Source organism: Lactuca sativa, chromosome 7 (genome assembly GCF_002870075.4).
Source record: "Lactuca sativa cultivar Salinas chromosome 7, Lsat_Salinas_v11, whole genome shotgun sequence".
In the NCBI taxonomy this organism is placed as follows: Eukaryota; Viridiplantae; Streptophyta; class Magnoliopsida; order Asterales; family Asteraceae; genus Lactuca; species Lactuca sativa.
The window spans coordinates 85,352,328-85,369,607 of record NC_056629.2 but is presented as its reverse complement, the minus strand read 5'-3'; the positions used below and the strand labels follow the sequence as shown (position 1 = coordinate 85,369,607).

General features: G+C 39.4%; 1 protein-coding gene across 2 annotated transcripts; it reads left to right on the top strand.

Annotated features, from left to right (window-relative positions):
• The first annotated feature begins 10,163 nt into the window (after positions 1 to 10,163).
• On the top strand, positions 10,164 to 13,357 carry LOC111887670 (patatin-like protein 2). 2 transcript variants are annotated; one of them, XM_023883845.3, is made up of 7 exons: positions 10,164 to 10,612; positions 10,743 to 10,924; positions 11,673 to 11,850; positions 11,931 to 12,092; positions 12,318 to 12,623; positions 12,736 to 12,935; positions 13,008 to 13,357. In XM_023883845.3, exons 1-7 carry the CDS (start codon positions 10,469 to 10,471, stop codon positions 13,141 to 13,143), a joined length of 1,308 nt encoding a protein of 435 aa, XP_023739613.1. In that variant the 5' UTR covers positions 10,164 to 10,468; the 3' UTR covers positions 13,144 to 13,357. The 2 variants fall into 2 exon arrangements, with proteins under 2 accessions (XP_023739613.1, XP_023739614.1); XM_023883846.3 differs by having other exon boundaries at positions 10,165 to 10,612; positions 12,763 to 12,935.
• Positions 13,358 to 17,280: the final 3,923 nt, after the last annotated feature.

Here is a 17,280-nt window from a genome sequence, read left to right as displayed (position 1 = left end):
TTGGCTAGGTCGACCAAAATCTCATTCTGGTTAACGAGGTGTCCCATAAACTAGACCTCTTGAAACCATAAATCACATTTGGATAATTTGGCATAAAGCCTCTACATCCTCAATACCCCAAGAATCACCAGAAGATGGTCCTCGTGCTGTTCCCTAGACCTCGAGTACACCAAAATATCGTCGATGAATACGATCACCGACCGATCCAAAATGGTCCTACACACCCGGTTCATGAGGTCCATGAACGCTGCTGGTGCATAAGCGAGCCCGAAAGGCATCACTACAAACCCATAATGCCCATAACGCATCCGAAAGGCCGTCTTCTGGATATCCTCCTCTTAGACCCTTATCTGATGATACCTAGATCTCAAATCATTCTTGGTAAGCCAAGATGCTCCCTACAACTGATCAAACAAATCGTCGATCCTTGGTAGTGGGTAAGAATTTTTGACCGTCAACTTGTTCATCTCCTGGTAGTCGATGCACATCCAATGTGAACCATCCTTTCTGTTGAAAAAAATCGATCGGTGCTCCCCACTACGAGCTACACAGTCTAATGAAACCCTTCCCCAACAACTCCTGGAGCTGCGAGAACAACTACTGCATCTTGGGCCATGCAAGGTGATAAAGTGCCTTGACAATAGGCACCGCCCTCAGAATCAGGTCGATCCGGAACTCCATCTGCCTCTCAGGAGGCACACACGGCAATTCCTAGGGGAAAACATCTAGAAAATCACATACTAATGGAACATCGGAAACAAAAATCGACCTCTCAGTTACAACCCGCGTATCCATTACATATGCTAAAAAGCCCATGCATACCTGTTGTAGACTCTACCTTGCCCTGGCGGCAGAGCAGAAAGATGATCCCGATCTAGTTCCCTCGCCATAAACTGTGACTACTCCCCAACTAGGGTCTTGTATCGTCACCATCTGACACTTGCAATCAATCACAGATCCAAACCGGCTTAACTAATCCATGCCAACTATGACACATACATCTCCCGTAGCTATCAACACCAGATCTATCGAAAACGCACCACCAAAAATTTCCAAAACACATTCCCAGAATATATCAGTGGCAAAAACTGCATGCTCGTTGGCTATAGAAACCCTCAACGATCAAATCAAAGCCTCGCGTCTAACACTAATGTACTAAAGGATAAAGACACGAAGAATCGAATCGCACCGGAGTCAAATAACAACAAGGAAGGAACAAAATTCACAAGAAAAGTACCTATATGAAACAAAGTATAAGCATAAACAAATCTCAAAATAACATGAATAAGGAGATACGTACCAACAAAAACGTCAGGAGCTACGCGAACCTCCTCCGCAGTCAGCTGGAAGGCTCTCCCTCGAGCTCTCGGAGCCTCGGCCTTCATCGGTCGGCCATCAGTAACATGCAAAGCAGCAGGAGCAGAAGCCTGGGCTGATCCCTGAGTGAGTTGAGGACAGTCGACCTTCCGGTGGCCATTTTGGTTGCAATGAAAGCAAACGAAAAATCACTTAGGGCAGTCCTTCGCTATATGCCCTTCCTTTCCGTATTTGTAGCAAATCTCTAATCGGCAAGATCCTTCATGAATTTTGCCGCATTCGCCACAAGTGTAGCCCTTCTGGCCTCTTGCTCTCGTATCAGCGGGTTTAGCCCGCTTCGTCACTAGCTGTGACTGCACTGGTCTCCTGTCTCTCCCTTGAGATTCTCCCTCCTCTATAATATGAATCTCTAGCTCAATATTGTGACATCCCCTAATTTCTCGGCCAGAAAAGACCGATTTAATTTATGCTTTTTAAAATAAAATCAGAGAAATCTTTTAAAAAGATGTTGCGGAATTAGTCCCTAAACAACATATGATAAAAGTTTATCAAAACCCTTCATTAAGAAGGTATATATTTTCCATATATATCAAAACCTCAGGATGTCATGTTCCGATACAAATCAAAAGCATAAACAAGACATTATAAGCCTTTCAACAGTTATTTACAACTAATGGCTTATAATCCAAAAATCTCTCGTCGTCCTCCGACTATGCTCGGGGTCCACTACCCGTAATCATAAAAACTGAGTGTGTCAGGCTTGGGAGCCGGGTGAGCATATAGGGTTTTCAACCCACAATAATAATATACTTATTAAGTTCACCAATCAACAATAACCCTGATTACCCATTCCCGTTGTCCTCACTTTACGTCCCTAAGCACCTATCACAAGGGACCTAGCCTAAGGATTATCATCGGGATGGACACTACTTCTAAGGGGTTTCCTCAGCCATGCATGTCCTAAAGGCAACCATGAGGGGGATGGAGTACGCCAATGAACATTTAATTCATCAACGCCTACAAGTTGCGAACCTGCTATTGTTCCACTGGACTGTCTAGAAAAGTCCGTGGTCGTCATCTATACTCCGCTAGATGACTACAACAACAACAACAACATCGAGGCCTCTCACCATTTTAACACACATCAACTATTTCATCTACCCATGTTCTACCCAACATATTTTGTAGATAAAAAGCATATACAGTTTAAAACTTGTATAAAACATCAATTCAACAGTCACCTCAAATAAAAAATTAACCTATTTACACATAACACGTATTTCAAGGTAAATACTTCATATCTATGTGTAAATTGAAAGTAACTACACACTCACATGATTTGATGATAATCGGGCAGCAATTCGTTTCCTAAAACGATCGTTTCTAATAAAACCGGGAGTTTTATTGAGAAACCGGGCTTTATAAAAGTCGGGCTTCGAAACCGAAAAGATAAATTTTCCGGGCTTCACAGGCACTTCGTGGAGTATTCCAGGATTTACAATCGATACCGGGGCTTCGGGGAAGGTTAAGGTGAAGAAAAGATGAAGAAAGGGGTGAAAAATGGCAATTATTCAATTCTGCCCGAGAAGGCTCGTAGGTCCCCTTCTATTTATAGGGTCCGAAGTCGGCTTTGGTGGTGGGGTCCACAGGCGAGGGTGCGTAGGTGCGAGGGACTCAGTGGCAGCTTCTGATTGGACCGCGGACTCGTGACCCATGTGCGAGGCTCGGAGCTAGGCTATGCGAGGCTCGGAACACACGGCAGCAGGGCGAAGCTTCGACCGGAGAGCTGGCTACTTCGGATTGGGCCTCCTCCTCGGTCGAATCAGGATCCGATGTGTGGCTTCGCATGACTCAGCAACTCGGTGACTCAGCAGGACACGTGGCACTCTTTCAGCGAGGATGACGTGGCAAGTGTGACTATGCGAATTTCTCGATTTTCGCGCCAAATCTTCTAAAATCCATAACTTTCACATACGAGCTCCATTTTTGACATTCTTTATATGCACACATAGCTAAAATTACGCTCTACAATCTCTGTTAAACTTCGTCGGCTAATTTGGAATTTTATTTTTTATTATTATTTTTAACAGACCGGGACAAGAAATCCGTTAAAAATTCATAACTTCTTTATCCGACGTCTGTTTTCATCAGACTTTTTACCGTTGTGCTACAAATAATGAGACCTTCAATTCTCGTTTAGGTTGTGTCGGCTAAAAATCGCTCGATCTAAAATTCGAGTTTTTAGCTGTCTACTGCTAAGCTGAAACTTCAAAAAATCATAACTTTCTCATACGAAGTCAGATTTGGGCGTTCTTTTTAATCGAACTTCTCGGTTTAACGAATACAACAACTTTCGTTTAGATTACTAAGGCTAAAAAGTAGTTTATCAAAAACTCACTTTTTACGACATTCAGCACCGTGCCGGTTTTGTCGCGAAACTTCGACAGGTCATAACTTCTTCGTTATAACTCGGATATTGGTAATCTTTATATCCCCAAAATCCTTGTTTCGACCACTACAACTTTATGTAAAGATATCAGGCTTATCTCATACTTTAATTTTGACGCTTATTTTTATTCTTAATTAATTAAGCCCTAATAATTAAGCATAAAAACACATAATTCACATAATTCCATGTCATTTCTTCAAATTGTGTTACAAAGGTTAACCTAGACTATCACCTCAATATAAATGCCTAGGCTAGAAACACGAGTGTTACAATTCTCTCCCCTTAGGATGATTCCGTCCCCGGAATCACATATCACCAAAAAACTGCGGGTAGCGACTCATCATGTCACTCTCCGTTTCCCAAGTGAGATTTGGTCCATTCGTATGTTTCCAGTGCACAAGCACTAAATCGACCATCTTGCGCCGTAACTTCATAGTCTTACGGTCAATGATTGCCTCAGGGTCTTCGATCAACCTCTTGTTTTCATCCAACCTTAACTCAAAAATCGGAATTATGTCGGGCACATCTCCCGTGAGCTTTCTCAAATAACACACATGAAAGGTGTTATGAATACCCTCTAGTTCTTCCGGTAACTCTAGATTGTAAGCTTGATTCCCGATCCTCTGAAGAACTTTAAATGGTCCAATAAACCTTGGACTCAACTTTCCCTTTTTGCCCAATCTTATAAGTCCCTTCCATGACGAGACTTTAAGTAAAACCGAATCTCAAATTTCCAAGGTTATCGGTTGTCTTTTCTTGTCAGCATAACTCTTTTGTCGATCTTGAGCAGCTAACATTCTTTCCCTTATCACTTTCAACTTTTCAGCAGTCTTATGGACTATTTCAGGTCCCAGAAACTGCTTTTCTCCAGCTTCCAGCCAACATGATGGCGTTCGACACTTTTCCCTATACAAAGCGTGATAAGGTGCCATCTTAATGCTTGAGTGGAAACTATTATTATAGGAGAATTCTACTAGAGGTAAGTGTTCATCCCAGTTACCTTGGAATTCTAGGGTACATGCTCTCAGCATATCCTCCAATGTTTGAATCGTTCGTTCGCTCTGACCATCGGTTTGCGGATTGTAAGCTGTACTCAAACACAACTTAGTACCCAATTCCTCTTGTAGACTCCTCCAAAACCTTGAGGTAAAATGGCTGTCACGATCGGATACAATCGTTAGCGGAACACCGTGAAGCCTCACAATTTCCTTCACGTAAGAATTCGCAAGTTTATCCATAGACCATTTCTCTTTGGCTGCTATGAAATGTGCACTCTTAGTGAAGCGATCAACAACCACCCAAATCATGTCGTGACCGTTCCTTGTTCTGGGCAGTTTAGTTACAAAATCCATGGTGATGTCTACCCATTTACCCATGGGTACGGGTAAAGGTTCTAAACTCCCATACAATTTCTGATGTTGTGCCTTAACCCTAGCACAAGTTACACACTCGGCCACATACTTAGCAACATCGAGCTTCATCGTCGGCCACCAATAATAGGGTTTTAGATCCCTAAACATTTTTTTACTGCCGGGATGAATCGAGTACATGGTCTTATGAGCTTCTTCCATCAGAAGATCTCTTACTCCGCCCGTCTTAGGTACCCAAATCCTATCTTGGAATACCTTCAACCCTTGGTTGTTTGTACCGAACACTAACGTTTTGCCCAGACGTTCTTCCTTTCGGCCACTTTTCTCTAAAGCTTCCTCTTGAGCTTTCTTTATACTTTCCACAATTGTCGAGACAACTTAAATTCTCAACGCTCTTGGCCTTTTCTTTTCAAGGTTTACCTTCTGACTGAGAGCATCAGCAACAACATTTGCTTTACCAGGGTGGTAAAGTATCTCACAGTCGTAGTCCTTGAGTAACTCTAGCTAGCGTCGTTGCCTCATGTTCAATTCCTTCTGATTAAAGAGATATTGGAGACTCTTATGATCAGTGAAAAGTTTACACTTTCTTCCATAAAGATAATGCCTCCATATCTTTAAGGCAAATACTACAGCTGCCAACTCCAGATCATGAGTGGGGTAGTTCTTTTCATGTTCCTTCAATTGCCTCGATGCATACGCGATCACTTTATCCCTTTGGGTCAGAACACAACCTAACCCAACTCCAGATGCATCGTTATAAACTGCGAAGTCATCAACTCCTTCAGGCAATGAAAGAATCGATGCTTCACACAATCTCTTCTTCAACTTCTCAAAGGCTTCCTTATGCTTGTCATTCCAAGCATAAGTGGCTCCTTTGTGGGTCAAAGCTGTTAATGGAGTAGCAATCGAAGAAAATCCTTGGATAAACCTTCGGTAATATCCAGCTAATCCTAAAAAGCTTCGAATCTCCATAGGACTTTTTGGTTGTTCCCACTTCATTACAGCTTCAATCTTTGCTGGGTCAACCATTATTCCTTCTTGGTTAACCACATGACCTAAAAATTGGACTTCTTGAATCCAAAATTCACATTTGGAGAACTTTGGATACAGCTTCTCCTTTTTCAGGACTTCTAGCACTTCACGTAGATGCTTTTTATGTTCCTGCTTGCTTTTTGAATAAATCAAGATATCGTCTATGAATACTATCACGGATTTATCTAAGAATGGTTTACAAACCCTATTCATCAAATCCATGAAAGCTGCTGGGGCATTGGTTAGTCCGAACGACATAACCAAAAATTCATAGTGTCCATATCTCGTTCTAAACATAGTCTTTTCGATATCCTGCTCTCTCACCTTTAGTTGATGGTATCCCGACCTAAATCGATCTTCGAGAAATAGCTCGAACCCTGTAACTGGTCGAACAGGTCGTTGATCCTTGGCAACGGGTACTCGTTCTTTATCGTCACTTTTCTCAGCTCTCTGTAATCGATGCACATTCTCATGCTCCCGTCTTTCTTCTTTACAAATAACACAGGGGCTCCCCAGGGCGATGAACTAGGTCGAATGAAACCTTTGTCCATTAACTCCTAAAGTTGTGTCATAAGTTCTTTCATTTCCGTTGGTGCTAATCGATATGGTGCTTTTGCTATCGGCGTTGTTCCTGGTAACAAGTCGATACGAAATTCTACTTGTCGATCAGGGGGCAATCCGGGAAGATCTTCGGGAAAGACTTCCGGATACTCACACACCACGGGAATATCCTGCACCTCCTGCTTCTCCTTCTTAGCATCTATCACGAACGCTAGATATGATGTATATCCCTTGGCCAAACACTTTCTGGCTTTCATTAGGGAAATGATTCCAGAATTTACTCTACGTTTGTCTCCATACACCATAAACGACTCTTTCCCTGGCGGGTTTACTTTTACTATCTTCTTTCTACATAGTATTTCTGCATCGTTGGCGCTAAGCCAATCCATTCTGAAAACTATGTCGTATCCATTTAACTCGATAGGCAATAATTCCTCTTGGAACTTATTCCCATCCAAGTCAATGAGGATGTTTTTCATACGATGGCTAACAGGTACAAACTTGCCACTAGGAATCTCGACTATTATAGCATTAACTAGCATATCTATAGGCAAAGCTAGCTTTCTACCAAATTCATGCGATATAAAGGAGTAATTGGCTCCAGAATCAAACAAAATTTGGGCAGGCAATTCGTTTACGAGAAAGGTACTTGAAGCAACATCGACTTCTTCTTTCGTAGCTTCGAGTGTCATCTGAAAGGCTCTCGCCTTCGGCTTTGGTGGTAGATTGGGTTTTGTTGCGTCCTTCTTCTTCGGGCAATCCCTCAAAATATGCCCTTCTTCATTGCACCCAAAACATACGTTCTTATTAAAGGTGCATTCATTGTCATAATGCCCAGGTTTTCCACATTTGTAATAAGTGACTTCCACGCTGCACTTCCCAACATGTTTCTTCTTACACTTGTCACACCACTTGGCTTCGGCTCCTCCTCCAAATTTTCTCGAACCAGTCTTCGAGAATTTGTTCTTTTTATTGGAGCCTGAAGTTCCTTCAAACTTTCTCTTTTCTCCAACTTCAACCTTGATGGCGGGTCTCCCTTTTATCAAATCTTCAACAGACTTGGTAGCACAGATAGCTGCCTCCAAAGTAAGTGCCTGACGTACTGGCACCGCGTACTCCCATGGAAGTCCCTTTGCGTACCTGTCAATTTTTGCCAACTCATCTGGGACAATACGCAAAGCAAACTGCATTTTGTCTGTGAAGTTATTCGTATATTCGTCAACGGTCATATCCCCCTTCTGCAACGTTAGAAATTGGTTTTCTAACTCAAGTACGTTTTGGGCCGAGCAGTACTTGCGCTTGAAGTGCACTAAGAACTTTGCCCAAGTTAGTAGCAGTGGCTCATTAGGGCTTAGGGTTTTCCCCAAAGTGCTCCACCAACGAGCAACACTACCCCTGAACTGACGTACTGCAAAGGTAGTTTGTAACTTGCCTTGGCAATCACAAGTCATGAAAGCCAACTCCATTTCCAAGATCCAGTCCATTACTCCAACAGGATCTTCTTTTCCATTGATGGTCGATGGCTTGAAAGTCATAAAGTCCTTATACTTGCACCCATTTCTCTCCATCCTACCCTCGTAGTTATTTCTCCCAGCCACAAGCGGTTCACTATGAGCAACCGATCTACTGTTGCTCCCTTCTTCAGATCGATCGTCATTTAGTTCACGTTGTTCAACAGGATCTGAAGGTTCATCCCTGTCGTTCAGCAACATTTGCCTCAATTCCTCCCTCTGTTCAGCCAACATGGTCTGAATCATAGTTCGTACTCCAGCCATGGTGATGGGTTCGGGTGCAGCTCCTACTATAGGCACCTGTTCCACCACTTGGGGTTGAGGTTGTTGGTTTCTGTTTGCATTTCCAGCTCCACTCCGAGTTCTTACTATTACAATCTATATACCGAATAAGGTGAATTTAGGTCTTTATTCTTGTTAGACATATCAATTCCCTTATCACTCCGAAAGGTTTACATCTTAGTTCTAATCTCGTATTCATACGCTTAGAATCCTACACACATAAGGTTTCCAGATACGGTCGGCAACAAACCATAGATCCGAACAAATAATGGCACACATGGCAAGCACATAGCATTTAGCACATAAGGGAATTTTAGGCATCTTCCCTAAAATAAACTAGTGCTCGTGTCTAAAATATGGTAGACACTCATCTCACAATCATCACTTAGCATTCTAAGTTCAAGTCTTGAAATTCTACAATTTCTTAGTTCACTTAAACTAATGCTCTGATACCAACTGTGACATCCCCTAATTTCTCGGCTAGAAAAGACCGATTTAATTTATGTTTTTTAAAATAAAATCAGAGAAATCTTTTTAAAAGATGTTGCGGAATTGGTCCCTAAACAACATATGATAAAAGTTTATCAAAACCCTTCATTAAGATGGTATATATTTTCCATATATATATATATCAAAACTTCGGGATGTCATGTTCTGATACAGATCAAAAGCATAAACAAGACATTATAAGCTTTTCAACAGTTATTTACAACTACTGGCCTATAATCCAAAATTCTCTCGTCGTCCTATAGTAGGAGCTGCACCCGAACCCATCACCATGGCTAGAGTACGAAATTTGACAGAAGTTGTGCGTTCACAAATTTTGGTGTCCCATAAATGAGCCAAACACATTGACTTAGATTACCATTTTATCAGGGAACTTGTTACATCTGACAAGCTATACACGAAATTTGTTCCTACCAATCTACAAGTGGCGAATATTTTTACTAAGAGTCTTCCGCGCGCTCAATTTGAGACACTTCGTACTATGCTTCGACTTGGTCTGCCACCATTCACATTGAGGGGGGATATTGGATGATTTACTTTATTATTAGCCATATTAATTGTGATTATTTAGTCATATTCTCTGTATCAATTATCCCCTTGATTGTAGGGGTAATTTTGTAAAGTTCTCTTTATATAAACGTGTTTCCACCTCTATCATCATTGAGGTGAATTTACAAGAATCTTACAGTGTGTCATTGTTTCTTGTTTCTGTTTTAGCTGGTGATTAATCCTCCTTAGACAACAAGTGGCTTCAAACATATATGAAAAAGATTGGTTAAGGATTCCATGCAAAACTGAGAAAACGATGGACATGATTCACATGAAGATACGAGACGAGAGTTGTAGCCTGTAGAAATGGAATGATTGTGGAAGAAAGGTGTCCATCTATGTTGTAGAACAAAATTGACAGAAGTTGTGCGTTCACAAATTTTGGTCGAATAGATGTGCGAACAGGGACCTACAAGTCCAATCATGTCATGTGTCTTATTATTCATTATTTCACTTACATTGTCATGCATTATAACTGTCACGCACTATATGGAATTTTGTTCTTGTTTTATAATAAAGTATCGCTATCACATATTATTGATATAGCTACCTTTAAAATCTAAAGAGGTTAATATTCTCTTTATATGCATATCAAAAAAACATCCGAAGTCATTTAAGTACAAGACACTTCATGTGAAAAAACAATTTTTACCCTTTGGTTTCCATCGTTTCTTGATTCATGATATAGTTCTGCTATGTGAATGCATAGTTTTTGCACCAACCATTCTAATAAAATAAAGCTTAATTTAAGAAGCCTCCAAAGGCCAATTCAAGAAAAATAGAGCATCGGACTAAAAATAGAAATACCAATAAAGTAGGCAACTCATCAGTTGCCAGGATAAAAAGATAAGTCACTAACAAACTTATACACATATACACAGAGGAATCTCATGACTACTCAAATGGAGAGATCTAAGTCAGTACTACAGCCCCCAGCTTTTGGGAACTTAATCACAGTTCTTAGCATCGATGGTGGAGGAATCAGAGGTCTTATCCCAGCTATTATCCTCGACTTTCTTGAGAATGAGCTTAAGGTATAACATGCTTCCTTTGATTTCTCAAAATTTTAACTGTTTTTTTGTTAGAACTTGTATGATATCTTTGCCATCTTACAAATCTGATATTTCTTGTTCTTTGCGATCATAATTTTTATTTATTGCTCAGAGAATAGATGGTGAAGACGCAAGAATAGCAGACTATTTTGATATAATTGCAGGGACAAGTACTAGTGGCCTCATCACTGCGATGTTAACAGCTCCGGATGAAAAAAAGCGCCCTTTATTTTCCGCTAAAGACATCAAGAATTTCTATCTCCAGAATTGCCCAAAGATCTTCCCTCAAGATCGGTAACAAATGTTATAAATATGTTATCTTTATATGATTAAACTCATAAAATTTCCAAATTCAAACTAGTTACATGAAATTCTGCGTAAGAGAATATAAAGGATTCGAGTAAAATGTTATAAAGAGAAATTCTGCGACTTTAAAACAGAATATAGTCTTCTTTTTTAAGAAGAGAAGAGAGTCGATTAATTTAGAAGAACATAGTCTCTCTTGTAAAATGTTACAAAGAAACACAACACAAGAGCAAATTTTTCCCATTTACACAGTAAACGAGTAATATTCACATCATGACATGGTTTTAATTTCTTGAAAGGGAAAATGACTTAAAAGTCCAATCAAGTTTTCAAACCGTTCAAAAAACCCCAATCATGTTTTGTCTGTTCAAAAAAACCCAACAAACTTAACATTTTGTCTAAAAAGCCCAACGAAGTTACACTTTCCTGAAAGTCAAATAAGAGAAACAGATAACGTGGCTTATTAACGTATTGGAAAAATGACTTGTTAGGCCAACGAAGTTTCCAAAACGTTTAAAAGAATCCAATCATGTTTTGACTGTTCAAAAAAAACCCAACGAACTTAAACAAAACAAAATTGGGCTTTTTTGTACGGTTTGGAACTTTGTTGAACTTTTTAGACAAAATGTTAAGTTCGTTAGGTTTTTTTGAACAAACAAAACATGATTGGGGTTTTTTGAATGGTTTGGAAACTTCGTTAGGGCTTTTAAGTCATTTTCCCTTTCTTGAAAAACAGCAATATGTTTACAAAAATTATGAAGAGCTTAAATGGGCCACTATATGATGGAAAGTACCTCCACGACTCCATTAGGAAGAGGTTTAAAAATATCAGATTGGAAGATACGTTAACTAATGTTGTTATTCCTACCTTTGACATCTCGACACTCCAGCCAACAATCTTTTCCAGCTATGAGGTTTTAATTCTCCTTTTCCTTTATTTGTTATATATAACTCATACAAATAATGTCCATGCGATCATTTTTCATGTTGACAGATGAAGGAAAAGCCGTATTTGAATGCCTTGCTGTCAGATATTTGCATAGCAACATCAGCAACACCTACTTATCTTCCACCGCATCACTTTGAAACCATTGATCATGAGGGACAGAAGCATGAGTTTAACCTAGTTGATGGTGGTATGGCAGTAAATAATCCGGTTAGAATACTCGTCAATTATAAATTTGGAACATAAATTTGACCCTTATATTTTTTATAAAAACTTTCAAAAGCCTAAGATCTAAGAATGTTGAAGGACATATTCATATTAAATCTTCTTTCACTGTTAATTGTTTTTTTAGATTCATGTATAGGTTAACACATTTTAATAATCAACTTCTCTACAAAATGGACATCTTCTTACTCATCTTTTCTTCTTCAACAGACTGTTATTGCAATTGGTGAAATTGCTAAGCAACTCATTCGCAAAAGTAGCGATTTTGACGTATCCCAATCCCTAGATTATCGTAGATTTTTGGTTATATCTATTGGAACTGGTGAACGCAAAATGAAATTGAAATATAATGCAAAAGAGGCTTCAAAATGGGGCCTCTTTGCATGGTGGTTCAATGCCAATGGCTCTACTCCCCTACTTGATATTTCCACTCAATCTAGCATTGATATGGTTGATAACCACCTTTCAGTTGTCTTCAAAGCCCTTGGCAGTGAACAAAATTACCTACGCATCCAGGTTTGTGTGTAACCTTTATGTTATAATTTTGAAACATTGTCATAAAAGCTTGAGTCGTTCAGGGTATTTACATTTTTAGTTAGAATCATTGATAAAGATTATTTTTGTTAAGATATATCAACAAAGTTATGAAACACAGGAGGATGGCTTAGAAGGGTCATTGTCTTCACTTGATAGAGCTACCAATGATAATTTAAAATATTTGATTGAGGTTGGTGAAGACTTACTTAAAAAGAAAGTTTCAAGAGTGAACTTGGAAACCAATAAGTTTTTCCCGTACAGTGAAAGAACTAATCAAGAAGCTCTCAAAGAGTATGCATCTTAAGCAATTGTGTATTATTTGATGCATTTAATTACACACTAACTGTTTGTATTCTTGGACAGTTTTGCAAAGCAACTTTCAGATGAGAAGCGCCTTCGTGACCTTGCAACCTTAGCAAAAGCGAAGTCAGAACCATGTATCATGTTGGAGAAAAAACCAAATTTTGCAGCATTCGGAAAATTTCGAATTAATGTCTAAACGATATATAGTTTAATTACAATAGCACTTAAAATGGTGAATTATGGCTAAGATTACCTTACATATGATCTAGACATGCCTAGTTATGCTGAGAGAATTAAGTGTACGTATATTATTTTGTACCGAACCGCTTTGGAACCGAACCGGATTTAAGAGTTTACAAGAACCAGAAACCATACCGCCAGTCCCGGTCGTGGTACCAAATTTGTGGTTATTTCTCAACTCAAAACAAGTTTTTGTGATTTTTCATAATATAGCCGGTCATTGGAACAATAAATAGCAATGAACTATAAAAAGGAACCAAGAATAGCGTTTACTTTTAAAATGGAACTAAGAATGGCAATACACTTTCAAAATGGAACCATGAATAGCAATGTACTTTCAACCATCACAACTTGAAAAACTAAGTTTAATATAATTCAAATAACCAAGTTATAACCATAAAACCAAGTAACTTAGAGTTCATGTTAATGACTTATTAGTATTTTAAATAGCGAAACAGATTTCAAATAAAAAAGTAAATAAGTGTTGAAAACAGAAAATACGCAACATTGATATGTTGTTTTCTGATGTTGATTCAATATTTAACTAAAATATGTATTTTTGCAGCTTAAAATGAAGCACAAACACTGAATTACATGCTAAGGAAAAAAGTCAAGTACCTAAACATTATAGTAATGTTCTTTCAATGTTCAAAACTAGGTTTACTAGTATATATCTACTTAGCGTGCTTACCGAATATGCTAATGCAGGTTTGATACAACTCTTTAGATAAATTAGTATAACGACCCAAAAAATATTTTGTTAACGATATTAGTTTCATTTCGTAGATATTTAACTTTTTTGAATTACTTTTGTTCTAAGATTATAATTTGAAATAATTCATTAAAAAAACAGGATAAATTAATACATAAAAGAGTTAATTTATAATTAAACTGTGTATAAATCTAATTAATTAAATTATGAAAAGTATTTTAGTTTAATAAAACCCTTTGAAGGAAAAATCAGGTCCCGGGGTCAGTTTTTCATTTTTTTTCGAAGTAGGGTGTTATGTTTTTGGATAATAGGGTATGTGTCAGGGGTCGATTTTTCATTTTTTTCGAAGTAGAGCATTATGTTTTTGGATTATGGGGTATGCGTCACTATTGGAAACTAGGGGATAAAAATTGAAAATCTCGGAATATGAATTCAACTGGGTTATGTACTCCTTCACCAACCTTAAAAAATGAACGCAACTCCTTAAAGGTCACTATATGTGCATACGTAAGAGAGGCGGGGAGAGAATAGATATTGAGAGAGAGAGAGAGAGAGAGAGAGAGAATCGAGTGGGTGGAGGTGATGAACGTAGGTTGTGGACATTTTTCTAGCAGGGGTGGCAGTTCTTGTAGGATGCCATACCCCCAAACCAAGGATGGCGGAAACATCCGGAGGTGGAGGACTTCATGTATAGTATCACAACAACGAGTATAATAGTGCTCAAAGTAAATACCACCATCATAAATATAACCAAAAAAGTTACACGGTTTTATAAGAGTACATGTTTCAAAATCGATTATAATATAATGATAAAATGTTTTGTCTAACGTCGAAGCGTTCCGTACTCAAAAGCTGGCAGTCACCTGTTTTCATTGATTACCTAAGAATACAAGTAAATTTTGAAAGAGTGTCAACGATTACGTTTGTGAGTGCATAAACTTTTGTATATAGAGTTGAAAACCTTAATTTGTAAATGTAGTGTTTGCACAAGAAAAATCCAATATTTTCCTTATAAAATGAGTTGTAGTCTTAAGACCCAAAGACCAAAATGTACAAGTATTTTACCACACTTATAATAGTGTAAGTAGTTTTATGAAAATAAATCCCCCGTCAAAATCATCAAAAACGGGCTAAAAATGTGAAAGTGGTCGAAAACCGAGAAAGTTATGCGAACCTGCGAAGGTAAGAGGTTCGGTGCGAGAGGGGGAAGCTTTTCTAAAAGAGGATGCTGGGTGCAAGAGGGTACTGGATGCGAATGGGAGGTTCGGTGCGAGCTCGGCCAAAGACCTGTGAACGATCCCGACAGGATGCGAAGATGGTCTTACTTCGAAGATGTCTGATTCGCAATGAAGGGCTGCCAACTTCCAGGCCCCTATTTGACTTCCTTCTTCCGTTTTAAGGTATTTTTGGCCTAGGGAAGCTTTGGGATGGTACAAATGGTCATATAAACATTGGAAATTGTGATTTTTACTATCAAACGTTTTGAGAGAGACCAGGAGAGATTTCGAGAGAGATCTGGGAGAGATTGAGATAGAGTGGGAGAGATTCAGAGAGACTTTGTGTGTAGCCTTCGATTGTGGTTGGCCCCATAATGCAAGGTTCGTAAACCCCATTATGCCTCGTTATGAGTGTTTTACACCCCCAAAGGGTGCTTAATAACGCTTTATAAAGTCATTACATTACTCACCCTAGTTAGGGTTTAGAATTTCCGAACATGTGAAACTTTCGAGTGATACTTGTATTATGATATAAAGTTGTACATAAGAAAGCATTGAATATACCCTATCACACAAGCACTAAATGAGTTTATCGGTTTGACCTGCGGACTTTTGTTGACTTTGACTTGATCAAAATTTGACTATTGTCACATCATCCCCTCCCCCTTAGAAGGAATTTCGTCCCGAAATTAGCGTTTCGACTGGGGCTTCAAGGGTTGGGGAAGAGATGCGGGTATTTTTGTTTCATCTGGTCTTTGCGTTCCTAGATGAACTCGGGTCCCCGCTTAGCGTTCCATCGGACCTTCACAATGGGAATGCGACTTTGTGTTGTTCTTTTGATCTCCCGATCCATGATTTCTACCAGTTCTTCCACGAAGTGGAGACTCTCGTTGATTTCAATCTCGTCAAGAGGGATAATAAGAGTCTCTTCGGACAAGCACTTCTTTATGTTGGACACATGGAAGGTAGGTTGCACATTTTTGAGTTCTTGCGGTAATCAAAGCTTATATGCTACCAGGCCAATCCTAGTGAGGATCTTGAACGGCCCGATATATCTCGGATTCAATTTCCCACGTTTCCCAAAATGTATCAAGCCTTTCCAGGGTAAGACTTTTAACAGCACTCGATCTCCAACTTGGAATTCCAAAGGCTTTCGTCGGTTATCCGCATAACTCTTCTGTCTATATCTAGAAACCTTTGGTGGTTCTCTGATTTGGACAATATTCTCGGTAGTTTCTCTTATGATCTTCGGGCCATCAGGGTGCTGTTAGGGACTTGTCCCTTTGCTAGATGCGTGTCACCCACTTCAGCCCAGCACATCGGTGATCTACACTTGTGGCCATAAAAGGATTCAAATGGGGCAACCTTGATGCTAGTCTAATAGCTATTATTGTATGAGAATTCGATAAGTGGGAAATGGGTATCCCAAGCTTTAACAAAATCTATCACACACGCCCTTAGCATGTCTTCTAGTGTTTGTATAGTTCTCTCACTTTGTTTGTTTGTTTGTGGGTGATAGGTTGTACTCATGTCCAAACTAGTTCCCAAGGATTTCTAGAGTGACTGCCAGAATCGCGAGGTAAATCGAGTATCCCTGTGGGAGATATTGGATTTTGGTACTCCATGCAACCGCACAATTTCCTTAATGTATGTCCCTATCAGCTTTTCCATTTTGTCAGTTTCCTTTATTGGTGGGAAGTGTGCAGATTTGGTCAGCCTGCCCACAATGACCCAAATGGTAACGAGACACCCGTTGTCTTGGGCAGTTTGGTTATGAAATCCATTTTAATCCGCTCCCACTTCCACTTGGGTATTTCCAGTTGTTTCAATAGACTCGAGGGCTTTTGGTATTCTACCTTGACCTTGGCGCAAGTCAGGCACTTGCTCACGATCGTAGCAATTTCGGCTTTCATGTTCGGCCACCAATAAGGTTTCTTGAGATCCAGATACATCTTGTTTGAACCAGGATGAACGGAATATCGAGTTTTCTGTCCTTCTCTCATGACGACGTCCCTGAATCCCCCAAACTTGGGTATCCAGATCCGATTCATGAGATAGCGTATTCCTTCACCCTTGATTTCTAGGTTCTTATCCATCCCTCTTAAAGCTTCACCTGTCACGTTCTCTGGTTTCAGGGCTTCCAACTGAGCCTCTTTAATTTATG

Coding starts and splice junctions, on each gene's coding strand:
- LOC111887670 (XM_023883845.3), top strand. CDS start 10,469: ATGACTACTCAAATGGAGAGATCTAAGTCAGTACTACAGCCCCCAGCT. Junction 11,851..11,930: donor CAATCTTTTCCAGCTATGAG/GTTTTAATTCTC, acceptor TCATGTTGACAG/ATGAAGGAAAAGCCGTATTT. Junction 12,093..12,317: donor GTATGGCAGTAAATAATCCG/GTTAGAATACTC, acceptor CTTCTTCAACAG/ACTGTTATTGCAATTGGTGA.